Source organism: Leptodactylus fuscus, chromosome 5, assembly GCF_031893055.1.
Source record: "Leptodactylus fuscus isolate aLepFus1 chromosome 5, aLepFus1.hap2, whole genome shotgun sequence".
Lineage (NCBI taxonomy): Eukaryota > Metazoa > Chordata > Amphibia > Anura > Leptodactylidae > Leptodactylus > Leptodactylus fuscus.
In genome coordinates, this window is record NC_134269.1 from 41,571,143 (window position 1) to 41,596,146 (window position 25,004).

The following is a 25,004-nucleotide window of genomic DNA, read 5'->3' on the forward strand; positions in this document are numbered from 1 at the left end:
AAAAATTATAACTGTGCTGGAATCAGTGAAGCAGAACCCCTTTCCAGATGATACGAACTAGAATTGGTGGATCTGGCAAAAGGACCTCTTTAAGGTTTAGTCCCAAGGATCTAGCCCATATCATACCTGTAAGCCTAGGAAAATACAGAGATACCAAGGAGGCACATCTTCCACCGTATAGATCATGTCCATCCGCTGGCGGTCTAAGCTTCCAGTGCTATCCAGGGTCTCCGCCAAAGAGCTCTGCAAGAGACAAGGAGAGGCAATGTAAACATGTGTAGAGTCTACAGAAGCTAAGAGGGCCGCCGATGTCTAAAGGGTGTAATGGAGGACAAATAATAATCTGCTGACCCATACAGATAAAAAAAAAAATATAAAACATACCATACAGTAAGAGTAAGAAGTGCATGTGCGCTATGGAGGAACATGGAAAACGGATGTTCTGTACGTAAATAACTACTGTGTACACAAGAAGCTATATGCATGTCACTTGTATTACTGCAATTGTATAAAAGTACGCCCACAATGCCAGTGATAAAGGACGTGGCTTTGCCTTGCTCAGTCCGTGTGCTGCTGCCCTCATGCTTGACACTGGCTGACTCTGAACAACCTTGTCTGACAAGGAGAAGACATTCTGTTCTGATAACTGAATTTCCAGACAGCTCTGACACACGTCCTTTACTATCAATGCATAGTGAAGAGGAGAAGGGGCGGGCTGACAATGGGACTCCGGGACTGTACCTTCTACCACAAAAAAAGCAAAAAACAGATGCAAACACAACTCATAATGAATGGATTTTACACTAAAAGGACACAATTCCAAAAAAAAATGAACCCTGGAGCAGTGTACAGTGTAGGATTCCAGATCGGAATATATTCAGCTGTGACATTTTATTTGCATAGTAATGATGGTAGAAGTGAATAGTGGAGAGTGCGCTGGTATGGGTAGTCATGAACACAGAGACCACCATGACTTCAGGATAAGACTGGCCATACACATAAGATATAGTCTCCATGCTCATGATTTAGATGGGTTCAACCAACCACGTAATGTACATGTGGGCTTCAAGTTATTTACCCACTGAGCATGGTGGCTCAGTGGTTAGCACTGTTTCCTGGAGTCCTAGGCTCAAATCCAGCCAAGGATAATATCTGCAAGGAGTTTGTATGGGTTTCCTCTCGGGACTCTGCTTTCCTCCAAAGACATACTGATGGGGTGCTCAATCTACATTCCCTACTTGGGACAGCGTTGACTGTATATCGCTGTATATTGGCGGCGCTATAGATAAGTAAGCTAAATAAGTAAATCCCAGCAGGCTCCATTACTGCTGAATGAGGTTTGGGGGGGATGTAAATCAAGCTATAGAAATAAATTAAAAAAAAACAAAAAAAAACCATTCCCCCCACACATATATAGATAGTCGATATTTATTACCTATGCAACGTGATCCTATTCCTTTACCCTTATGGAGCAGACAAGCCGCCCTCAGATCCTCCCGGGTCAGGAAAGAGTTTTTGTGTAATTTCTCAGAGCTATTTAGAAGAGGATTAGGGGCAGATTTTCAGACTTGCATGCATGTCATGTATTAATACAGAAACAGGGTTTGGACATCTGCCTAACTAAGACAGTGACCTTAAACTTTGCAATCTGGTCAAAGACTGCGCAGATTAAAACAATACTTCTGCCTGCCAAATTGACCGGACACTTGCCAGATCTGAAATGTGCACTAAATCCCGTATTATGTGGATCAGGTGGTTTTAGACACGGCACGAAAATATAATCTCCAAAGAATTCTAAAAAAGACAAAACCCCAAGCTACTCACCCCATGGACATGAGAGATACCCTACTGAGTTTTACTGGAGAGGAGGACACAGGACAATATGGCCAACGTGAACACAGAACTAGTATAAGGGAGGTCACCAGAGGGAAGTCACTGTCAATGACACAAGGAACTAGACATTGAACTGCACCCCTTACTTGTCTGAAATAGGACTACTCAATTAGGCTGAGTTCACACGGGGTATTTTCGTCAGGATTTTATATATATCTATCCGCCTCAAAATCCTGACCAAAAAGACAGCTCCCACTGAAATCAATGGGAGCCGGTCAGTTCTTTTTTCCGGGAGCCGTTCACAGTCTCATATGAACCGGATATTAAATCCACTGTTCGTATAAATTGGAGGTCACCTGAATTAGCCAGCCAATTACCTTTTCCAATTTTTTTTTTTCGATGCCCCCGTTGTCGTAGTTCCTGTCCCACCTCCCCTGCACAGTTATTGGTGCAAAAAAATGCACCAGGGAAGGTGAGAGGGGAATCAAATTTTTAGTGAGTTTGTCACCTGGTGTTCGACTTGAATCGAACATCTCGAACAGCCTGATATCTGATCAAACATGTACTCGGTGGAACACTGTTCGCTCATCTCTAAGTCTTTATTATTATTGTTTATTTAAACAGTGCCATTAACTCCATGGAGCTGTACATTATTATATTAATTCCATGGTGCTTTACATTTAGGGGTTTACATACAATACTTAAAATATACAGGTAGATCAAATACTAACAGTGACCGACTGGCACAGTGGGGTAGAGGGCCCTGCCCGCAAGGGCTTACAGTCTATGAGGGCTACAATCGACATCTTGCACTTGCATTTTCCATTACGGAAATTCAGCCATGATATTTGCTGTGTATTTTCATCATCCCATATGTCTAGGGGGAAAACAGTAACATGCTGTGTTTTTTCAAGAACGCACACCAGCGAGTTTCCGAAGCATATTTTCTGCTAGGTTTGGATGAGATTAAAGGAAATTTTATTCACTTTGTTGGGACAGCAAAGAGTTTCCGCAGTAGCACGGTTTCTGCAATGTGTGGCCCTTATCTGAAGACCTGTTTAGATCTCTACCTGGATTTCTATTCTTCTGTTCAGGTATAGGAAATCCCAAAACCGTGACTCTATCATATGATGAACATGAACTGGTTCATTCACTTTTATTGGACTTCTGCTGCGCTAGGTTCACACTAGTGAGGGCTCATACGGTATAACAGAGATGGATCCGTAAACCAGTGGTTACACACAGAGCCTGGCGGACCCCAATGGGGTCCATCGGGGTGTCCATTGTTTTGGAATTGTAAGCGGCGGAGGAAAAAGTCCTCCATGTATGTACCTAGCCTTATACAGTAGTATATAATAGAATCTGTATCACTACGACCTGACAATGTCACCGATAATAGGAAGATCTGACGCTACCCATGCCCAGCGACATACGTGTAGCTTATAAAGCCTATGCTCTTTTAACCATTAAACACCAGTACATGAATGCCCGAAGCGTGACGCAAATACAATGAAATGCACTTGACATAATCTGATTCCTAAAGGCAAAACATGTAGACAATTTACTTAAGAAACTTCATATTATATTCTTAAGAAAGTAAAGTCTATGCTCAAATAATGCACAAAGTTAAATAAATGGAGAAAAAAAAATTAAAAAGGTAAAACTGTAGTCGTGCAGTGTTTTTTAGTGAAGGGTATAGGGCGGCCGAATCTTCCAGGCAGTCTAATAGGAGAAGCTCTTTCCAGGCCACAGCACATCCCTGCCTGCAGCATCTCATGCTCACAGGATAAGGAGGTGAAATGGGGAAACTTGACTTAAAATCCTGAATAGGAAGCTAAGGAAAGATGGTCATTAACCAGAAAGATCACGTGAAGGCAGCAATCTGAAACCAAAAGGCAATGTAGCGATTGTTCCTTCACATGAAGGGGGCAAAGGTCATGCTCAGGCCTCCCTCCCCCAAAGCATTTTAAAGGGACAGTCTTTTCAAGGCAGCTCTGGTGGCTCCGCTCCCCTCTGAGGGTCTTTCCAGCCATTCAGCAGTCCTGATGGGCGACTTCCCTGAGGTCACAACTTCTTTGAAAGCCAAGTCAAACCTTCTGACTTACGGATTAACCCTTCAGGAGGAACCGTTCAGCTCTGACTAAATGTTGTGTAGATGTCCTAACCCAGGGGTAGAGAACGTACGGCTCTCCAGCTGTTATAAGACTACAACTCCCAGCATGCATACTTACTCTGCTGTTCTTGGATCTCCCAGGGAAGTGAATGGAGTATGTTGGGAGTTGTAGTTTCACAGCGCCGAAGGTTGCTGACTCCTGTCCTAACCCCTTCCCGCTGAATGTCTCCCCCTGCTGTGCTCACTTTTTCCCATAAAATAAGCCCTCAAGAGACTGAATTCTTCACGGCTATGTAAAGCTAGAGCAAGAGCCCCAGTGGGGACAGGGACTGATGGGAAAAAAAAGAAAAAAAAAAAAAAAAAAAAAAAAAAAAAAAAAAAAAGAGTATAATCTCTGTACAACTCAGTGGTATATGTTAGAATACAAGTGTAACTTTACTTTAAGGCCACGTTTACCTCTGCACCAGTGTCTACCATCACAGCGTCTACCTGAAAGTCGGTGGAGGAAAAAGTCCTGTGAGGACAACTTTTTTCCTCCGCCGGTTTCATTTTTAAAATGACGGACCTCATTATAGTCAATGGGATCCACCGGACTCCACGTGTTACCACCATTTTAGAGGCCTGTCTATCCGTTCGTCTGACAGACCGGAATAGAGAGGTAATGCTAGTGTGAACCTAGCATTGTACAGCGCAAACAGATTTTTACAACTCTTTATAGATATTGTCATTACCGTCCCATACACGGCTCACAACCTAAATCCTTACCTTTTGAGTGTGGGAGGAAACCGGAGTACCCAGAGGAAACACAAACACGAGGAGAACATACAAACTCCACACGGATGTTCCCCTATTGTCCAAAAAACCCCACAGATGGGTGCAGCATTGTACATTATTGCTATTATCCGTGACCTATATCTTATTACAGAGCCTTAGTAGGACATATTAGAATTCATGGCCAGAGCGAACAGAATAAACTCTGTCAAGTGCAGCCAACATAACTTCTAACAATGAAGCCGAGGGCAAGAGAGATACCTTGTGGATATGCAAGACAAACACGCCAACAAAAATAAGGAGAACTGACTCAATGTGACAGCCCTGTGCTATAGGGAAGATGCTTGACGCTTCCCAAGGATAAGCAGACATTCATTATACAAGACTTCAGCACCTCAGTTGGCACATCTAGTAATAAGGCCTGGGTAGCATACAGCGTGTTACTTTGGTGTTGAAGGAAACAGGTGCCTAAAGGGTTACTTTGGTCAGGGGCGCTGGGTAGGAGGACATCCTAAAAAGGTTTCTATGTGGAGAACAAGTCATAGGAAGCCCCTGAAGGAAATAAAACTGAAGTCTGTAGATCCACCCATGAGCATAATGATGGTTCTGTGCACCAAACTGAATGCTATGTTGGGTGTGTAGGAGAAGACAATAGTGTGAAGTAATCCAATTCTTACCGTACTAGTATGGACATGTGTACAGTGTTCCCAACCCACCTGTCATTACTCTTCTAGGTCCCACCACTTCTGGGAATGTGGGTATGTCTTTCAGTGACATCACGACTACACCTCATCTATAGCATCAAGTCCTGTCTATAGAAAACATGACCTTTCAAAAATGGAGTCTCCTGTGTTCCTGCCAGCTACTGACCTAACCTCATATGATATTTCCATTTCAGTATGTGGTACTACTATACTCTGTCATTGTCTTAGGGATTAGGTTTGGCTCATGCCACCTGCACTTCAACATCTATTGTACCCCAAGTCAGTCACTACAATGGTTACCTGAAAGCTTTAGTTCTCCAAAGTGCTACACATCTTCTCCCTTACCTCTGTCTACCACATCACCCATGCTGTAAATTCTGTCAATAACCTAAAATTGGCAATCTCCATAATCCAAACATCTATTCCCACATGCAAGACTTTTCTCAGGCTGCAGCAGTTCTCTAGACTGCGCTACACCAACGATCAGGTAAACTCAATTCACAGTTTTATGCATGCTCTAAAAACATCCTATTAGACGGGCCTGTCAAACCTCATAAACAGACTCCTGTTCATCTATTATCATTCCTGATCCATTCTTACACTTGACACCATGCCACACCCTCCCTATAACCTAATGCACGTCATATTTTTGCATGCACATATATAGGTGGTGGCCGTCTCACACAGCATTATACATACTGCGGTATTCAGTATAACAGAATCGCTATACAAAAATGTAACCATGTACAGCTATTTGGGGAGCGAGACCTTCAATCCTCTGAATTACTTATATGTTTGTTACTCTGCAATGGCAGATTTTATTTTTACATGCATCCTATAAAAGTAATATGTTGGCGCTATAATCAATAACATTGGTACTTGGTGCCCTATTGGGTGCATAGAAGTCAATTCATTGGTATACAGTATAAAGCACTACCTTCTCAGCGATGGCGCTCTCAGTTGTATATATCGCCATCAGCTCTGTATCTTCCGTATCTTGATCCACGCTGGGTGTAGCGCCTCCATTTATCACCACCTTCAAAGAAAAAAAGAAGAATAATTTAAACATGACAAATCTTACAAATCTTCCTAATAAATCTAAAGCTTTACAGCATGAAAAGTGATGATGAGCAATTTCTTTTTTCACTAGATCTTCTCGCTCCCATAGAGATCAAAATTGTTACCAGTCTTCAGAACCACTCATGGAAAATTGGAGGGCACTTAAACGCCATCTCCAAGTCAAGGATTGGTCAGCACAAGTAGCCGCCAGTGCCCAGCACTTGGCAAGTCAGAAATACAAGTACACAGCAATACGCAGAGGAATGTACAAGGACGGCAGGACTCAAGCACAGCCATACATGCAGGGCCTGGAGGAATTGCTGCATGACACAGGGTTAAAGGGGCTCATCAGAAAATCACATGTTTTTAAAACAAAGTTGTTATGTTAAGTATATTTAAATTTTTTATTTTATTGTTTAAATTTTCCATGTCAATATCTTTCATTCTCGATCATTATTTTGCTCTGACCACCAAGCCTAATAACAACATGACATTTGCCAATTCTGTACACGTTTAATTTGAACCTGACACCGGGTTTCCATCTTATTCCCCAGAGAAACGATACTGATGATCATAATGGTGAAATTTCTAGATGGCACCAAAGGGGTTTAGACTTTCTATAGAGTCATTTCTTTCTTTAATTCAGTGATGGTCCATGGATAGACTTCACCGATGTGATCTTCCACCACAAAAAAATCTGACTGGATTTCTCCTTTAAGATGTATATGGGGAGCCGTGACTTGGCTTATCCTTCACTATAGAATTGCATTGTACAAGGACATTGCATTGTTTTATATGGAATCTAGAATACAATAACATACAGAAGTGGTTTGGAGCTGTGAAGGACATGGCGGGGCGGCTGAAGCACCTAGTTGTGTAAGCAGTATAATGGGTACATCATTTCCCTTACATTTAACTCCCTTTTTTTATGCGCTGGCCTTTGGAAATGTAACATTTGCACACAGAAGCTAATATTTGTTCTGGAACAATATGAAAGCCCTGACTGCTGAACGTTACAAATTCACCGTTTTCCTCCTTTCCTATATTCTTATCAGGCATTTGAGAGAACACGGAGAGGGAACATGAGGTGGCGTGTATCGCTCCCCAACTAGAACGCCTACGCAACGCAGACTATGCGGTCACCGTCACTGACCCTACAGAAGTACAAGAATTCTGTCAATAAACTAAACTATGTACCGGCGAGATACGAGATAAAAAGAAAGAGAAATCTTCACTTTTAATAACCCGTGGGGTGTAAGGTCCACTCAAAAATAAACATAAAAAAACAATATAACATTTGTGCTCGCCATAGCTACTCCTACACAACGAAATAAAAGAAATCGGCACATCCCAGTTTATCGCCATATAGTTACAGATCCGGTTTTCATAGGTTATAAATGGATGGACCTTAAGCATAGCAGGACATGGCGCACATGGTCAGACAGTATCCAGTATCCCTGTCGGAGTGGAGGGCAGTTGTTCCGGCCCCTAAATCCCCAAATGACTACTGCCCTGAAGAAGGGCAGCCCCGATATGTCCTACCTGTTCCTTGTTTCGCCCTACATGGACACAGGACTCTTCAGGGGACATCAAAAATGGACGTCATGTTAGCCAACGGTCACAGCCTGATGTCTACCTAACATGCAGTATGGCCACCATGTTCCTCTGTCTGTACAAGTAAAGGGAAGCTCCAAATAAAACATGTAATGTGCTCCTCAGTATATGGGATGACCCCGCATCACTCAACTTCTCCTCAGTATGGTGGTGACCTGCACGAATTCATGGTGTGAACCTATTGGCTCACCAATTCATTTAAAGGGACTGTCCAGCCTCAAATGAAACTCTCATACAGATGACATCTTCATTGCTTCATCTGCATATTGACAAAAACAGAGGCAGCGATTCACAAAGGGGAAGATACCAACAGATTCAGGTATCTATGGGGCTGGGTTCTGGTGACCGACTCCCTTTAAGACCCACTCTTCCTTGAGTAGATTTGGCTCATGGACCCATTACGTGATAGGCTAATTCTTCATGAGAATAATAGCACGTCGACATCATTTGTGGGGTTTTTCCTATTAAAATATCCTGAATTCATAACAAAAATTTGCGCTCCAAAATGGCGGCTAACGTTCTCAATTCAACGGAAAGTCCACTATTCTTTTTCAAACCATCAACAGCTTAAAATGAACATTCTGGAAAATCCTAAAAGAGGGGCCATAGTTGCTTGGGATTAGGTGAAGCAATGGCTCACAGCAGGAAGCAGACCATATAGGCCTGACTGTATCCTGCAGTGAACCATTGCTCCATCTAACATGAGGTAACACGGACTACTAAAAACAGTGACCATCAATGGTGCCCGATGGACCCCTTTGACTATAAAGGAATCTGTGGGGTGTTTATTAAATTGAAACCACTGGCTGAAAAAGTTGTATTTGAAATACTTTTTCTTCCGATGATTTTCAGCGGTCACTGCAGAGACTCTGATGCAGATGTGCACCCAGCCTAAGCCATCTTCCTCAGGGTGGAGCCAGGCATTGCTCTGTTGGTTAAGGTAACACGTAGTGCTGATACTAGTAAGGTGTAGGTATACAGGTGCCGGGCAGTCCACTTGATCGAATAGTAAAGGGCGGTGAGCCAGTTATGTGCACTTCACATCAATACGTGACTGGTAGCCATATTTGCTGACATTTATTAACAGTGTACAGAGCGTTGGGATTGCTATGCCACTCCCCGCCAAGCCAGACATGAGCACAAAAGTTTGCTTTTTCTGGGCCTGTCTGTACCCTGCAGTGAGCCATTGCCTCACCTGGCATCAGGTAGATATGGCCCTCTCTACAATGCTGTCCCTTTCAGTGACTAGTCGCTATTGGAAGAGAGATAACATCTCTCATTTTTCAAGAGCCAAGCTTTAATGGCCATTTCTGTGACGCTGATCCTTTAAGTCAGGCATTACGAAGATTTTTCCATGGCGCCCTGCAAACAAACAAATTTAGGCAGTAAAGGCCTAAGGCTACAGATAAGCCAGCGCTTGCCTCATAGAGACAGAGACGTAACCAGCCTGTGTCACATCGCTTTTGTGATGACTTCACATGACTCAGCAGCTTGTAATAGAATCAGCAATTCACGTTTCCACCACGGAGGCGAGGGGGGGGGGGGGGGATCTACAAGGAAAGTGAACCTTTACACACAATGAAGGAAGTGCCAGGAGTCAGTCACTGTGAGGACATTATGGCGGTGCCGATATACAAGACTGCTTCAAAGAAAAAGGTGCGGCTTACATTGTAAAAAGGTCCTTTATGTAATATATATAATACACATTAGGCCCTGTTCACATCTGAGTTTTGCTGGGCTTACGCAGCGCTTATTTGCATTCAGTTTTTAAGGAGTATGACATGCTACTATACATATCACCTATATGCTAACAACCATCAAACTGGTGTACTGTCTGTTGGCTTACAGGGGATATACACAGTAACATGCGCTGATCATCACTGCAATGGAAAACTGCATGCAGTTCTTCAGCAAAAAAAGCAGTGTGTGAATCCAGTCTAACAAGTCAACAAAAGACTAAAGTTTTACAAAAGCCGAAATCATTGCTTTGTTACATCACACGTGGATAGTCGATGCTCAAGATATACACTATGTGATCAAAAGTATCCAGACACCTGGCTGAAAATGACTTACAAGTTCGTGGTGCCCTCCATCGGTAATGGAGGAGGCTTGCACCCCGTGTTGTTTTGCGTGGCACTATCACAGCACAGGCCTACATTGATGTATTAAACACCTTCTTGATTCCCACTGTTGAAGAGCAATTCGGGGATGGCGATTGCATCTTACAACACGATGGAGCACCTGTTCATACTGCACGGCCTGTGGCGGAGTGGTTACACGACAATAACATCTCTGTAATGGACTGGCCTGCACAGAGACCTGACTTGAATCCTATAGAACACCTTTGGGATATTTTGGAACGCCGACTTCATGCCGGGCCTCACCGACCTACATCTATACCTCTCCTCAGTGCAGCACTCCGTGAAGAATGGGCTGCCATTCCCCAAGAAACCTTCCAGCACCTGATTGAACGTCTGCCTGCGAGAGTGGAAGCTGTCATCAAGGCTAAGGGTGGGCCAACGCCATATTGAATTCCAGCATTACTGCAGGAGGGCGCCACCAACTGGTAAGTCATTTTCAGCCAGGTGTCCAGATACTTTTGATCACATAGTGTATCTGTTCTAATATTTCTTACACCGTAGGATACACCTTTTGTCTTTTAAAAAAAAATAAAAAATCTGTGGAGTAAGATGTCGTAATCGGTAAGAACAGCGTTGACATCCCAACGAGTAAGGCATCAGACCACCCCCTCTTCTGGGGGATGAGAATTTCTTGGAAGTTCAATCTTATCACTTACAACCAGCACTTCAAGCAAATTCCAAAACAAGTCCTGTTCTTAAGGGTGTGCCCACCTTCACAACTTGTTTTGGGTTTTGTTTTTTAAGAACAAAAAACAAACACTAACATGCCCCTAGAGAAGAATAAGAGGGGAAACAACTGCAAATCAGAACATCTCCATGGTAACAGACTACAGTCTAACCCAGGGGTAGGAAACCTACGGCTCTCCAGCTGTTGCAAAACTACAACTCCCAGCATGCATACTTGCATTGCTGTTCTTGGAACTCCCATGGAAGTGAATGGAGCATGTTGGGAGTTGTAGTTTCACAGCAGCTGGAGAGCCGAAGGTTCCCTACCCCTGGTCTAACCCTTTGTAGTCTGCACACTGGAGATAGAAAGTGGTTTTCACACTATGGCGTCTCCTGCCCTATACCGCACCATTATACGTACAATAGGATTTGTAGCTGGATTAAAAGTCACACCTGCTTTAGGTTCTCCATTCTTCAGGTCCACTTGGGGACCAGAAAAACGGAAACCCATTCCACTTAATAAGCAGTTACCCACAGAAATCCATGGACTCCATAGACTATAACGGGGTCCACCGGGCTTCTTCCCAAAGAATCCTGATTCCAAGACTTTCAAGCAAAATGGAGGACAGAATCCTCTCCACCCCAATGGTCACCAAATGCCTTAGACATATATTGGGCCATTTCTGGATAGACCCTATGGAAGAATACTGATCCATGTAGACCGACCATGTAGACTGCGAGGCTCCTGTTACTTCAACTCTATCGTTATCTCTGTTTTCCAACCAACTTCTCTGAACTTTTACCCAACAAACTACAGTACACAGCGCTGTGATATCACCAGTGACCCTGAGGATAGTTGAAGCTGAACTTTCCTCATCACAAGGTGCAAATATTCAATGTACATTCCTTCGGAGAAAGAGGATATTCACACTTCCAATAAATACAGGACCTGGAACAAGTATAGGCTTTCACAGACTGAGTACTTGGTCACACCAGGTGGCCATACATCACTCGTTTGGCTGACAAATGCCCCCCCCCCCCATATAAAATAAAATAAAAAAAGATGTGTGCACTTGAGTATCACGCAAGTGCCCCCAATCCACCCATCCATTGCTCTATCCATACTAACAATACCCCACCTTCTTAATGTTCTTATTGTTGATGTAAGAATTTTCCGATCAAAAATTCTTGAGGACTTTTCCTTTAAATTGTTGTTGTAAAAAAAGGACCTTTCACCACCTCTACCAAGTCCAGTTCTTTACATCATTTAATAGTCGCTGCTCCACTGATTCCAGCGCAGTTGGAATTATTTCTCTAGCCCCCAGCATACCCAAATAATAAGAGCTGTTAGTTTTGGTGTCTGATATACTTATTTAGGCTCTGTACTGTCAGGAGGGCGGAGTCAGGCAGGAGCAGACAAGGGGTGTGACTGAGCTCGGACACTGGCTGCCTCTGATTGGAGCTCTGAATCACACCCCCTGCCAGACACCACCCACCAAAACTAACTGCACTGATTGCTCAAGAATGGTGAGGGCTAGAGAAAAAATTCCAAATGTACCGAAATCAATGGAGCAGTGAGTATTAACAGATGCTAAGAACTGGAGTTGGTGGAGCTGATGAACAGTCCCGTTTAACAGTGCCACAACTACTAATACCTGATCAGTCCGGCTGCTGGATGTTAGACCCCCACCAATCTAATATTGAAGACTTGTCATAAGAATACACCATCAAAAGATTCTACCTGGAAAATCGGTTAAGGCTGAGGCCTCACGTTGAGGAAAGGCAGCGTTTTTTGTTTCAGATTTTGCAGGGTGAAGATGAGATACAATAGGGATGGGTCAGTCAATTCTGCTAACTTCCATCTAATAGCCAGTTTTAATTACAGTACTGCTATATATGCCTATAAGGCCCGGTTCATATCTGTGCATGGGTTTCCGTTCGGGGAGTCACCTATGGAAACCTGCGGACCTCATAGACTGTAATGGGGTCCGTGTGGTTTCTGTACAAAAAATGCGTCGAGAAAGTGCAGCTTGCAGGACTTTTCCCTCTTCATTTTTCATGCAGAGAAGGGACCGGAATGGCCCAAACACAGATGTGAACTGGGCGTAATAACATCTTTATTATAAAAAAATAAAAATAAATAAATAAATCAAAACCACATAATTTAGTTGCCCAAGCTCTGACCCCTAAAACTGCTGACAGGGAGAGCAGAGCGACCATACTCACGTGAACGTTAGTACTTCTCTTCCCATCTTTAATACCCCTGACCCCGGGATAGAAAGTGATCATGTTGTCAACGCGTGCAATGAAGTCGCCTATATAACACCATCAGCAGTTTTAAAGGGTCAAAACTGCTGACCGAATCCCTTTAAGAAAATCTGTCGAGAATTTACAAAACTATTGGGCAACAAAATCTCGTTGTCTGTATAGGAAGTAAAAATCTGGTGCAAAGTGACAGTCGCAGGGTTCCCATTAGGGTCTAATTTGCAAAGTACACTGATGTAAAAATAAAGACAAAAATTCGGGGTTAATTGACGTTCCCATAAGGACAATACCTTTCTGGATGGGAACGCTGCCTGCCCCATGTTTGTCGCGTCCCGTCAGGGCAGCAACCTACGCCTTACATATGTGAATATATACATTAATAGCTCTGTATACAGCAGTAAAGCAATGATTCACCACAGATTAATACCGCATCGAGTCCAGGAGGACCACGTTGTAATAAAGTGCTGCATATTAACCTATAATCCCCACCTGGCAGTGACACACAGAGCACGGTAGCGTTGGGCACCGTTGTATAATACCATATTTTGGGATACAAGTAGGTGGGATACAGGATGGGGGGGGGGGGGCGGAGGAGTGCGGAATATTCTCCCCAAACCATAAAGAATGCTAGTTTAATGAGCGGCGAGGAGGAGGTTTCCATGGCAGCCAGACACTTGGATAAAAGCGGCAGATCTAGGACAGGCAGCAGATAATTAAGAAAAAATAAGGGAAAAAAATAGATTTTAAGTCTCACTGCTCCGTGTTGTGCGCAGATGCCGATAACCTTTCATCGAAGGCATCCGACAAAACAAATTAATAAAAAAGAAGCCATTGCTTTCATATACTGCCAGCTTATACATGGCTCCGAGAAGCGCTACTCACTGAAGTCAAGGCATCCAATAACCCAAACAAAGCCGGGCTCAGCACATTCACTACAGCAATATCCGACGTATCATCCAGAGCCACAAGACGGCCGGCCCTGTTTCATGTATTTATTTCCTGGCACATAACACACATCTATATGGCTCCAGACTGCACAGCTTTCTGCTCCCGGTATTAGGTGACCGTATGGTTTATACATAGTAGTATCAGATGTGTCCTATAAGGATAGGAGTAAGGGGTCAGTTAAAGGGGTATTCAGGGGCTATAAAATAATATCATTGGGGACCAGATTCTTAGCACCTCCACCGATCAGCTCTTTTAGAGGCCAGTGACGTCATGTCCATAGGTCACGTGGCCAGGTTGCAGCTCAGTTCCACTCAAATGAACAGGGCTGAGGTGCAATACTAAGCACAGCCACCATACAATACACAGCACTGTCCTTGGAACACTGTTGAGGTTCCGCACCCCATCCAATAAGCTTTCACTAACATTGGGATCTTGATGACCTATTCCATGGACAGGTCATCGATATCATAATTCAGGAAAACCTCTTTCTTATTACTTTGTATGGTTCAGTTCCTCTGTTATTCCTCCTGTACATTTATGACAACTGGGGAAGTTTTGCTACACAGGAACAATTGGGGACTGATCCCTCCAATCCCAAGTAGCGAAACCTAGTTGTGTACTTACAAAAAATCTAGAAGAAATAACAGAGGAACGGAAGAGAGTGCTAAGGAAAGGTAAAATAAATTGTAACATTAAGGGTTACCAAAGTGGACACATCTGTTGGGTCCTCTTTGGAAAGGTTTTCCAGGCTTGTCAATTTGGGACTTCTCTGTAGCATGGGTCATCCATTGAGTGGGTGTAAGACTACCTGTATGAAAGCGTCACAGCGCAGCGCTGGATATTTTAGTGTGTATTAAATAGCTCTGAAACTCGGTCCCTGTTTGGCTCCAAATTCTTGGACTTGAACCCAATTGAGAATCTGTGGGACCACCTCAATCAGGTGGTTCACGCCATGGATACTCAACCGCGTAACCTAGCACAGCTGACCACGGTACTGGAGTTGGCATGGCTCCACATCCCAGTGATCATCACCACAACATCCCCTCTCTTCCTGCACGTTTTGTACATACGCTTGCACATTGATATACCCTTCTAGTAAGTGCGTCACGAGTAATGGACCACATTCACTTCCTCAATCATTTCTCATACAATTTTACGGCAAGTTATTTCAAACTTCAAAAGATAAGCCATGACATAACCGCACAATAAACGACATCTTATCAGATAAAAGGTTATTCCTGCAGCTGCAAAGAAGACAATGCAAACTTTCATCAGATTCCTGGCAAATGAAGGTTATGAAGGTTAGGAGTCTGGATAAGGGCGGGCCATTTCCGGTAAAGCTGTAAACGTCTTAGAAGTCACCGCCATTATCAGGCTGCACCTGCACTACACGGACAAGGCAGGTGAGCAATCCTAGAAATGACGTATAATCCTTCTTCTGTAATCTGACAAAGGGCTGGACACCCGTCATAATCTGCATGGCCCTCAGCCAAGACATCAATCTTATTAGGGAAGACAGTTTTACGGCAACTCCATTTAATGCAGTGCTCGTCATGATCATCCGCATGTGCATTGTAGGACTGTCATCTGGAGGAAACATTATAGAGGTAGGGAAGTCAATGCATGCAGGTGCAACCTATATGGCTGTCCCTAGAGGTTTGCATTACAAATCTCTAGGCACAAAGTGTCCAGTCATAATACACCAAGATTTCTCCCGTGCATCCCCAATACTCTGGAATGTGCTACCACAACAAATCAGACTGTCCCCCATAATCACCCCTTAAAGAAAGCCTACAACCTTATAGAACTATGCTGCCGTCACTCCACCATCCAATCAGCTTCTACCCCTCACCTCCTGTCTCTAACCCCCTTCCCTAATAGACTGGAAGCCCTTGCGGGCAGAGCCCTCTATCCCACTGTACTTGTTTCGTATTATGTATGTAAGCTCTCTTCAGATGTACAGCCCCATGGAATTAATAGGATTCTAAAAACTGAACAAATATTACCAATATTATAAACAAGTATCGATATGATTAATAGCCAGGTCAAAAATAATAATATCACTAACACTGATAGTACAGGCTCTGGGGATATTATCACTCCTTAAGGAGATATCACCTTCACAGACGTATGGAGACTTACAGAAGCCTTTTTTGGTCTACTGGGGGAATTCTGGTGAAAATATGCAAATCTGTTTCCCAAGATGTAAATAGGTAAACAGGCATATGGAGACTTACAAAAGCCTTTTTCGCACCACTGGGGGAATTATGGGGAAAATATGCAGCAAACAGATGCACTGTGAAGGTGATCTCTCCTTAAGGAGTCATAATATCTCCAGAACCTGGTCTAGAAGTCTCATCTCTGCCAAATCAGTTTTCCCTACGCTGTGCTGAGGAGATCCAACTAGACTGAAACAGTGCTGTCCATAGCTGGAATATTGATTTGGCTATATCTCGCATCATAGCAGTAAAGGCTTGTAGAAAAAGTCAGTACAGCTTGGGAAACAGATTCACTGATAATACCCCAAGGCATGCCACAATGTCTTCTGCCTTTACAAAGATTTAGTGAGAATCCCTAGTGTGCTTCTGTATGGGCTTATGGGACCCAAATTATCTACTCATGAAATAGTCATCAGTAACATGACAATCCATGGGGTTTTAAGGTGGCCATATACATTAGATCAGGGGTAGGGAACGTACGGCTCTCCAGCTGTTGCAAAACTACAACTCCCAGCATGCGTACTTGCTCTGCTGTTCTTGAAACTCCCATGGGGGTGAATGGAGCATGTTGGGAGTTGTAGTTTCACAGCAGCTGGAGAGCCGAAGGTTCCCTATCCCTGCATTAGATGATGGTCAGCAGAACAAATTGTGGCGGTTCCAACCAATGATTTAACATGTCCCTGGTCTCCTGATCCTATAATCTTATGGGAGATAAGCAACTTTAAGAGTTGAGCCGAGTGTGCATGTGTATCGCGGGGGTTAGAAGGAACAGCTATCAGGTGAATGAATGTTGAAACTGAAGAAATATCCATAACAATAGTAGTCCATTGTGACTGCCAATTGTGCCTATTTTACAATGGACAGGCACCACAATAAATCTATAAACCATTTATGAGAACTGAATTGTGATATGCTGTAGATTACGGGAGAACATTATTCTTTTATGAGAGGTGATAGTAAGATTACAGACCGTTTACAGCTAGAAATTGCTGAATTGGTGCTCACTAAAGAAATAAAAAAAAAAAATGGAAAAAAAATTCTCGTTTTACAATGGCTACTTGTAAATCTTTAGTAAGGCGCTCACTGATTTTTTGTAGAATAAAGGTCCATTCACACAGAGGAAAATGGTGAGGGATTTGGTGTGGAATTTCAGCGCTGAAAAAAAGCCTCCCATTGACTTCAATGGGTTCCTTTTAAAATTCCACACCAAATCCCTCACCAATTTCCTCCATATGAATGGACCCTAATGATGGATGATCAGAGATCTATCACGCCACGATGGCCGCATGATGTGAGTTGTAGTGTCAACGGCCGAAACACAGCCTATATATATCTACCAAATAGCCTAAGCCTCTAGTTACCCAACAGCTGCAAACCAATCCATGGACACCCCACTATGGCGAGAAGAAGTTCAAATAAGTCAACCACCTCTAACACAGCCAGAGTCAATGGCCCTTACCGGAAGAGTGAAAAAGGTTGAGTGTTTTTGTTCCTCCTCGTACTTCCCATCGGTTGAGTCTGTGGATTCCATTGCCTTAGATGAGGGATTCCGACCAATGCCCATCGCTGGAGCAGTGTCCACTTCTGTCTCGCCTTGGCTACGCCTGGCTTACTGGGAATTTCTGAAAATACCGCCTTCCTGTGTTAAGGAGATGTGGTCTCAGGGATCAGAGAGATGAGTTTGCCGCCTTGAGCATCCGGATTGACAAGATACGAATGGACGGTCTTCAGCGATACCTGAATGTGTGACAAAACAAGCGAGGAGAGTTACTTTAACATCTTTGCTGAGATAGTGTAGTACAGAGAGAAGTGATCAGAAGTAAGTAAGGCATCAGGACTGTAGGGATAAGGGTTAGCTGACCATCATATAGACCAAGATACCCTATAGATGCCCCAACTTTCCTCAGGAGGATCAGGCTGTTTGATTTCAACATGCCCACTCCTTTTGTTCTCTGGGAAGAAAGGCCATGTTCATATTTTTAACATGGAGACTCAATATGGAGCTCCCACCAAAAAGTCCATCAAAAAATGACTGCTGAGAAAGTCCTATAAGTCTTACTTTTGTGTTTGGATACCCGGCAGACCCCTTTAGTCAATGAGGTCCCTCGGGATCCATTGTTGTCAGTCATTAGACCGATCCAGTATTGCTTAAAACGATCTGACAAAACAGAGGGATGAATGAAACAACACAGATGTAGGCCCAACGTAAGCCGGCCCTGAAGGCATTTGGAGACAGAGTAGATTCTCAAGCAGAGCGTGCCTATGTATTTGGGAGGGAGGGGTGTTGGGAAGGGCTGGCTGTCTAGAAGACGAGGCAATGAGATTTCTAATTAAAGTGCTTATCCCCAGCCCCGTCATCCATTATGTGCCCGGGTAATAGGGCTCGGGATGATAAGGTTTTAAAGGGATTCTACCACTAAAACACTTTTTTTTCTAGTTACCACGTCGGAATAGCCTTTAAAAAGGCTATTCGTCTCTTACCTGTGGAAGTGCTCTCCGCCGCGCCATTCGTTCAAAATACCGGTTTGTACCGGTATGCTAATGAGTTCTCTCGCAGCGATGGGGGCGTCCCCATCGCAGGAGCAGCGATGGGGGCGTCCCCATTGCAGCTCGAAAACTGACCGCAGCGCCGCCTCTCTGGTCTTCGGTGTCCTCCCTTTGCTTCTTCAGCGTACTGTCGGACGCCTGCGCAGTACGCTCTGTTCGACGAAGATTGCCGAACGTACTGCGCATGCGCGAAATTGCGATCCCAGCCATAGTGCGGGCACCGAACTTTCGCGCATGCGCAGTACGTTCGGCAATCTTCGCCGAACAGAGAGCATACTGCGCAGGCGTCCGACAGACGCTGAAGAGGCAAGGGGAGGACACCGAAGACCGGAGAGGCGGCGCTGCGGTGAGTTTTCGAGCTGCAATGGGGACGCCCCCATCGCTGCTCCTGCGATGGGGACGCCCCCATCGCTGCGAGAGAACTCATTAGCATACCGGTACAAACCGGTATTTTGAACGAACGGCGCGGCGGAGAGCACTTCTACAGGTAAGAGACGAATAGCCTTTTTAAAGGCTATTCCGACGTGGTAACTAGAAAAAAAAAGTGTTTTAGTGGTAGAATCCCTTTAAGGCTTCTTCAGATTTCCCTTTACCTACAGAGGAGGGAGGATATTGATCTACTCTGCCATGATTCAGCGCTGCGGCAATGGCGGCATCATTACTACTTAATAGATTATAGATTAATGGCATACCGTCTGCAATGAATGCAGAAAATAAATCCCCTTTACAATAAGCCTCATTCTTCAGGCAGAGCATAATGAGAGATTAGACAAACGAGGAAGGCTCCTTATATAGGGGGACCAGAGATGTACAAGACGCCGGGAGTTGCCCGAACCTCATACCTTTACAGTAATCCTACGTCACTACCCGAATTAGGAGATTTGTTCTAGATCCGACAAGTGGGAGGTTTTGTGGCTTTCAAACTGTAGCCCCCAAAAAGTGTGAGGTGTCCTCTTATTACCTCTCATCCACTAGGACAGTTTGCAGCTGGTGAAGGAGTTGGGTACAGAGTTCTTGGAACACATGGAGTACAAGCCAAGATTTTGTATACCAGCCTGGGGCTAAGATTAGGCTGGTGGAGTCAGGAATGGCAAACTTAGAGCAATGCCAACACTAACACAAGCCCTGCCAGAAACTGAGCTACAGCAAAGGGATGATAACCTGCCGGGTCTGCTACAGCGGTTGGATAGGGAAAAAAAAAACAAAAAAAAAAAAAAACACCTGGAAACATGGCTTGTGTGCCCGGCGAATACGTATCACTAGGCACTCTCTAGGGATGGATTGAGGAAAGCAGAACGTCAATGGCCACCATTTAAAACTTCCCTAAGGGAAGATTTGGAAAGACTACACTGCAGTTTTTGCTGGGGTTTTGTGAGCCGAAGCCAGAAATATCTCAGTAGGAGGCGGAGAAGCCCTGGCTTTAGAACGCTACACTCCTTAGACTTCAAGGGGTATCCAAGGTTAGGGCGGGTTCACACCTGCGCCCGGGCTCCGCTTCGTGGGTTTCTGTCTTCTGCCCGAGAAACTGGACAGGAGACGGAAACCCGGCAGTCAGTGTCCGTCCATGAGTGCCTGTGACCGTCCTCTGGTCTCCAAAGTGAAACGGTTTTTTGTTTTTTTATGTAGATTGTGAGCCCCATATAGGGATCACAATGTAGATTTTTCCCTATCAGTATGTGTTGTAGAATGGGAGGAAATCCACGCAAACACGGGGAGAACAGACAAACGCCTTGCAGATGTTGCTCCTGGTGGGATTCGAACCCAGGACTCCAGTGCACACCACTGAGCCACCGTGTTGCCTCTCGTTATTTGTTGTTTTTTTTTAACCGGACACAAAGGCCACAGGCACAAAATGCTCACGGGCGGTCACTTTGCAAACCCATTCAAATGAATGGGTTTGAAAACTGACTGCCGGTTTCCGTCTCCTGTCCAGTTTCTCGAGCAGAAGATGGAAACCTGCAAAGCGGAGACCGGCCCCAGTGTGAACCTGCCCTTACAGATATTGATGGGAATGAATAGGTGTTGGAATCAGAACAAAAGACACCCCAATGCTGTTGTGAACCTATTGCAAGGGTGTATCTGTATCAGCGTCATGGTGTCCGTTCTTCTGTTCTGTGCGGGAACCCGAGGAACGGCAAAACAATAATGGATCTTAACCATTGTAGTCACTGACTACACTAGGGTGCTGAGCAAGTCTGGTAGTTTTGTCCTAACATGTGACCAGGGCAGTCTGTTATGGGGTATGTTGGCCAAGTATGTTGGACTCAGGCTAGGCTCACAACTGTGTTGGAGTCTCCATAAAAGACTCAGGCTAGGTGCACATCTGCCTTCGGAGATTCCACTCCCCTCTCCTACCAGCAGCACTTTTCACGTGGAAACCATACCAAACCCATTATAGTCTATGGGGTCTGTGGGATTCCTAAGATAACCACTTTTTTATATGAATTAGGTTTCTGTTAGGGGTCATCAAGTGGACCCCCCCAAATAGAAATTTGAACGCAGAGTTGAACCAAGCCTTAGCCACAGATTCCATCTTTTTAGTGGATGGGCTCTTCGTCTTTCAGTTTCCTATGCAGAACCGAACATCAGAGAAACGGACTCTAGTGTGAACCTAGTGTAAATTTATGAGTGTGCATAGTGAATATATTCCAAAAAGAAGTTTGTAATTTTCATAAGAACCCACATGTTGCAGTAGGAGGCCATGTCCTCTGGGTTCCAAGAAAGATTAGTCAATGATGGAGGCGTTTATAGTGTTACTAACTAGAGATGAGCGAGTACTATTCGAATAGCACGCACCCATAGGAATGAATGGACGCAGCCGGCACGCAGGGGGTTAAGCGGCTGGCCACTTCCATTCATTCCTATGGGTGCGTGCTATTCGAAACGGCCATTTCGAAGAGTACTCGCTCATCTCTATTACTAACCATCCATCAGCAAGTCTCCTATTAGACTTCAGATATTCTAAGGTCAAGGACAAGACAGAATCCTTAAAAGGGTATCAAGTGTCACCAATGTCTATAGAAAAATAAGATGATGGCTACCCAAGGATATGCTCAATTCTAATCTGGGACGAATTGTACAAGTTGTATAACTTATGGCGAGACCAACGTCTCCAAGTCTTACATAAAAGACACTGCAGGATTTCACAGACTACAATGTGTAATTATCCGGAGACTTGTAGAAATAAACCCATATAAGTTATACAAAAAGTTACTCTCCGTGAAATTAGGAAACAGACTCAGACGATAAGAAATGAGGTTATATGGGCTGGCTGGTCTTTGTTGGTCATATGCCTCGTGTATTACAATCCGCTTCATGTGTTAATTTTGTGTCATAAGATCCCGACACTTGACGAAAAAGTATTCATTCATCTGAAAACCACAGGATAGGCATGTAGGAAACTTAGGTAACCAAGTTATCCAACATGAGCCTCCATTCTCCATCACCGCCACACAATAGAAGCAATCCGTCAATGTAGTTGTATACATGGTTATCAATAGGCGTTAAAGCACAAAAAAAAGTTAAAAAATTAAACAACGACGGACATCACTTTAAAATTGCTTGTCTTACAACATCAGGTCTGGTCAAGATCTGGCATCCCCCAAAGTGACAAGAGTAAACATAGTGAGACCCATTGAAAACTGCCACAATGTCTTCCTAGTGTTTAAAGGGCTTGTCCAGAGAGTTGAAATTGGCTTACCGGGTCCGGGGATGCGAATGATGAACCTGGAGATTCTGGCCACAATCACAACCCCTAGGTCACATGACCAAAAGCAGCACTGTGACTCCCTAGTCGCTCTAAGGGCTAGTTCACACGGGGGCAAGGAGGCGGATTTTGACAGCGGATTTCGCCTCAAAATCTGCCTCCATACAATGGAGGTCTATGAAGACTACTAGCGTTCTTTTTTCCGCTAGCAGCATGTTGCCGATAGCAGAAAATAGAAGTGAGCTGTCCTTTCTTCAAGTGGAAGCAACCTCCGGTGTCAGCCCATTCATTTGAGCTGACTCCAGAGGGGTCGTGGCAGGCGAGTTTTGACCTGAGAGTGACACTGCTCCCCGCGTCACTCCCGGTGCCAAAATCCACCCCACTTGCCCCCGTGTGAACTAGCCCTAACTTCCCTGCCCTCCTCCCTGTATTATCGGGCTGGTTGACTATAGCAAAGTAAATTACCTGTAAGATCGGAGGAGTTAGGGTATGTTCACACGGAGGAAATCTTTTCCGCCTTGTGAACTTTATGCACGGCTAGCCACTACGGTATGCATCGGCAGTCCATTGCACCATCCCGCTCCTGATTAGGCCCCAATGAATGGGCCTAAACAGGAGCATGTCTAGAGCCGCGAAATCCGTGGCAAGATAGGTCATGACGCTTCTTTTTTCCGCTACTAGCTAGTGGGAAAAAAAATTAAAAACGAGCAGATCCCATTGAAGTCAATGGGAGCCATTTTTCAGACGGATTTTGAGGCGGATTCCACATCAAAATCCACCTGCAAAAAACTCAGTGTAAACATACCCTAAGGGGTGGAGCACTGCTTCTGATCACATGATCCAGGGGTTATGACATGGCTGGTTCATCACCAGCATCCCCAGATTAGGGAAGTCAATATCAACTCCCAAGACGAAGCTTTTAAGGTTTAAGCGCCTCACATTGCAGATTTTGCTACATGAGCAGGAGTGGATTGAGTAGAAGGAGAGTGTAAGCTTCCTTTATATTTCCCATTCCTTTTGTAGCTATTACGGTCTTGAGCTCAAAAAACACACACACACACACACACACACACACACACACACACACAAAAAAAAGCTCTGAAGAAGGGCAGGACAGAGCACAAGCTGCATAGGAAACACCTACCGGGCTCTGAACTTACAGATGCACAAGCAAGTCAGAAAATGCAAAAAGGTGTATATATACACTTTAAGGCTCGGTTCACATCTGTACCAAGGTCTTGTTCGGATCCCCAAGTGTGACCTTAGCCAAACTTCGCTTACTGCTAAAGTAATCCGATTGGGGAAGTTATCGCGGGTCTACAGTCTGGGGCCAAGTAGAGGATTCTGGGTGCAAAGAATCAAATCAACACAATACAGGGTGGGGATGAAATGATGGCACGGCAGCCCAACTACTGTATAATGTGTATATAAACTATATTCCGCCTCAGAACTGCGTAATCTCTCCCAGATAAAGTAAGTAAACTGTGATACACCCCAATATCAGCAGTGCTATCTCCTATACAGTATGAACAGTGGGAACTAAAAATAAGCTCACTAAATAAACATAGCTACTGGCAAGCACTAACAATAGGCAGAATTTTCCATGTCTTCTCTCTATCAGAGCGCATTTATTTCGGGTTCTCCCACACTGTAAAGTCAACAGGCTGGAGGGTTCGATGGAGGAGTCTGCGGGGGCAGCGGCGGAGCTCGAGGAACATCTCATCAGGAAAAGAAAATAGAGAATCATAAAAAATAAGAATTATAATTTCCTGCCATTATCCAACCCCATAAACCGGGAGGGAAACGGAATTGGGATGAAACGTAAATATACTATTGGAACGTGTCCTAAGAGTCGCCACTATATTGACATGGAGAACATTTCACTCGCTGGTTTCCTCTTCCTTGATTCCTTTATATTACAATAATCGAAACGGTGAAGTGTTACGAGGAAATCTAAGCAAAGGTAAAGTTGACATGAGAGGCAGGGTTAATAATTAAAGGAGCTTTGCCATAACCATATGTAAATCTGTAGACAATTAAAGGGGTTATCCACTTTTTACTATCGATAACCTAAATCTTCAAGGGTTTTGCACTTGGGACCCTGCGACTCTTGGCAATGTTTAATTACTGCATTGTGTATTCGCCATACAAAGTAGATCGGTGGCTTTAGGTATGGCAGCGCTGCAGTACCAAAAGCCACCACTACAATCTATACTGTGAAATGAGCAGCATGAATAACGGCATTTAAAGGGATCCTATCATTAAAGTGATATTTTTTTCTGACTAACCCATAGGAATAGCCTTAAGAAAGGCTATTCTTCTCCTACCTTTAGAGGTCTTCTCCGCTTCGTCGTTCGGCAGAAATCCCGGTTTTCTTTAGTATGTAAATGAGTTCTCTCGTAGCACTGGGGGCGTCCC

General features: G+C 44.2%; 2 protein-coding genes and 1 long non-coding RNA gene across 4 annotated transcripts in view; 1 reads left to right on the top strand and 2 right to left on the bottom strand.

Annotated features, from left to right (window-relative positions):
- The window catches only part of LOC142202762 (uncharacterized), an 827,816-nt gene that overhangs the window by 733,263 nt on the left and 69,549 nt on the right, over positions 1–25,004 (bottom strand). The window lies entirely within an intron of this gene.
- Positions 1–25,004, top strand: part of LOC142202758 (gastrokine-1-like) — a 474,099-nt gene that overhangs the window by 59,914 nt on the left and 389,181 nt on the right. The gene's annotated exons all lie outside the window — the stretch shown is intronic.
- Positions 1–25,004, bottom strand: part of SLC23A2 (solute carrier family 23 member 2) — an 84,336-nt gene that overhangs the window by 27,697 nt on the left and 31,635 nt on the right. For both annotated transcript variants that reach the window (XM_075273029.1, XM_075273028.1), the window contains exons 2-4: positions 17,793–18,070; positions 6,359–6,457; positions 127–243 (exon numbers count right to left, since the gene is read on the bottom strand). In XM_075273029.1, the coding sequence (XP_075129130.1) occupies positions 127–243; positions 6,359–6,457; positions 17,793–17,897 (321 nt within the window). In that variant the 5' untranslated portion in view covers positions 17,898–18,070. The remainder of the gene's footprint in view (positions 1–126; positions 244–6,358; positions 6,458–17,792; positions 18,071–25,004) is intronic.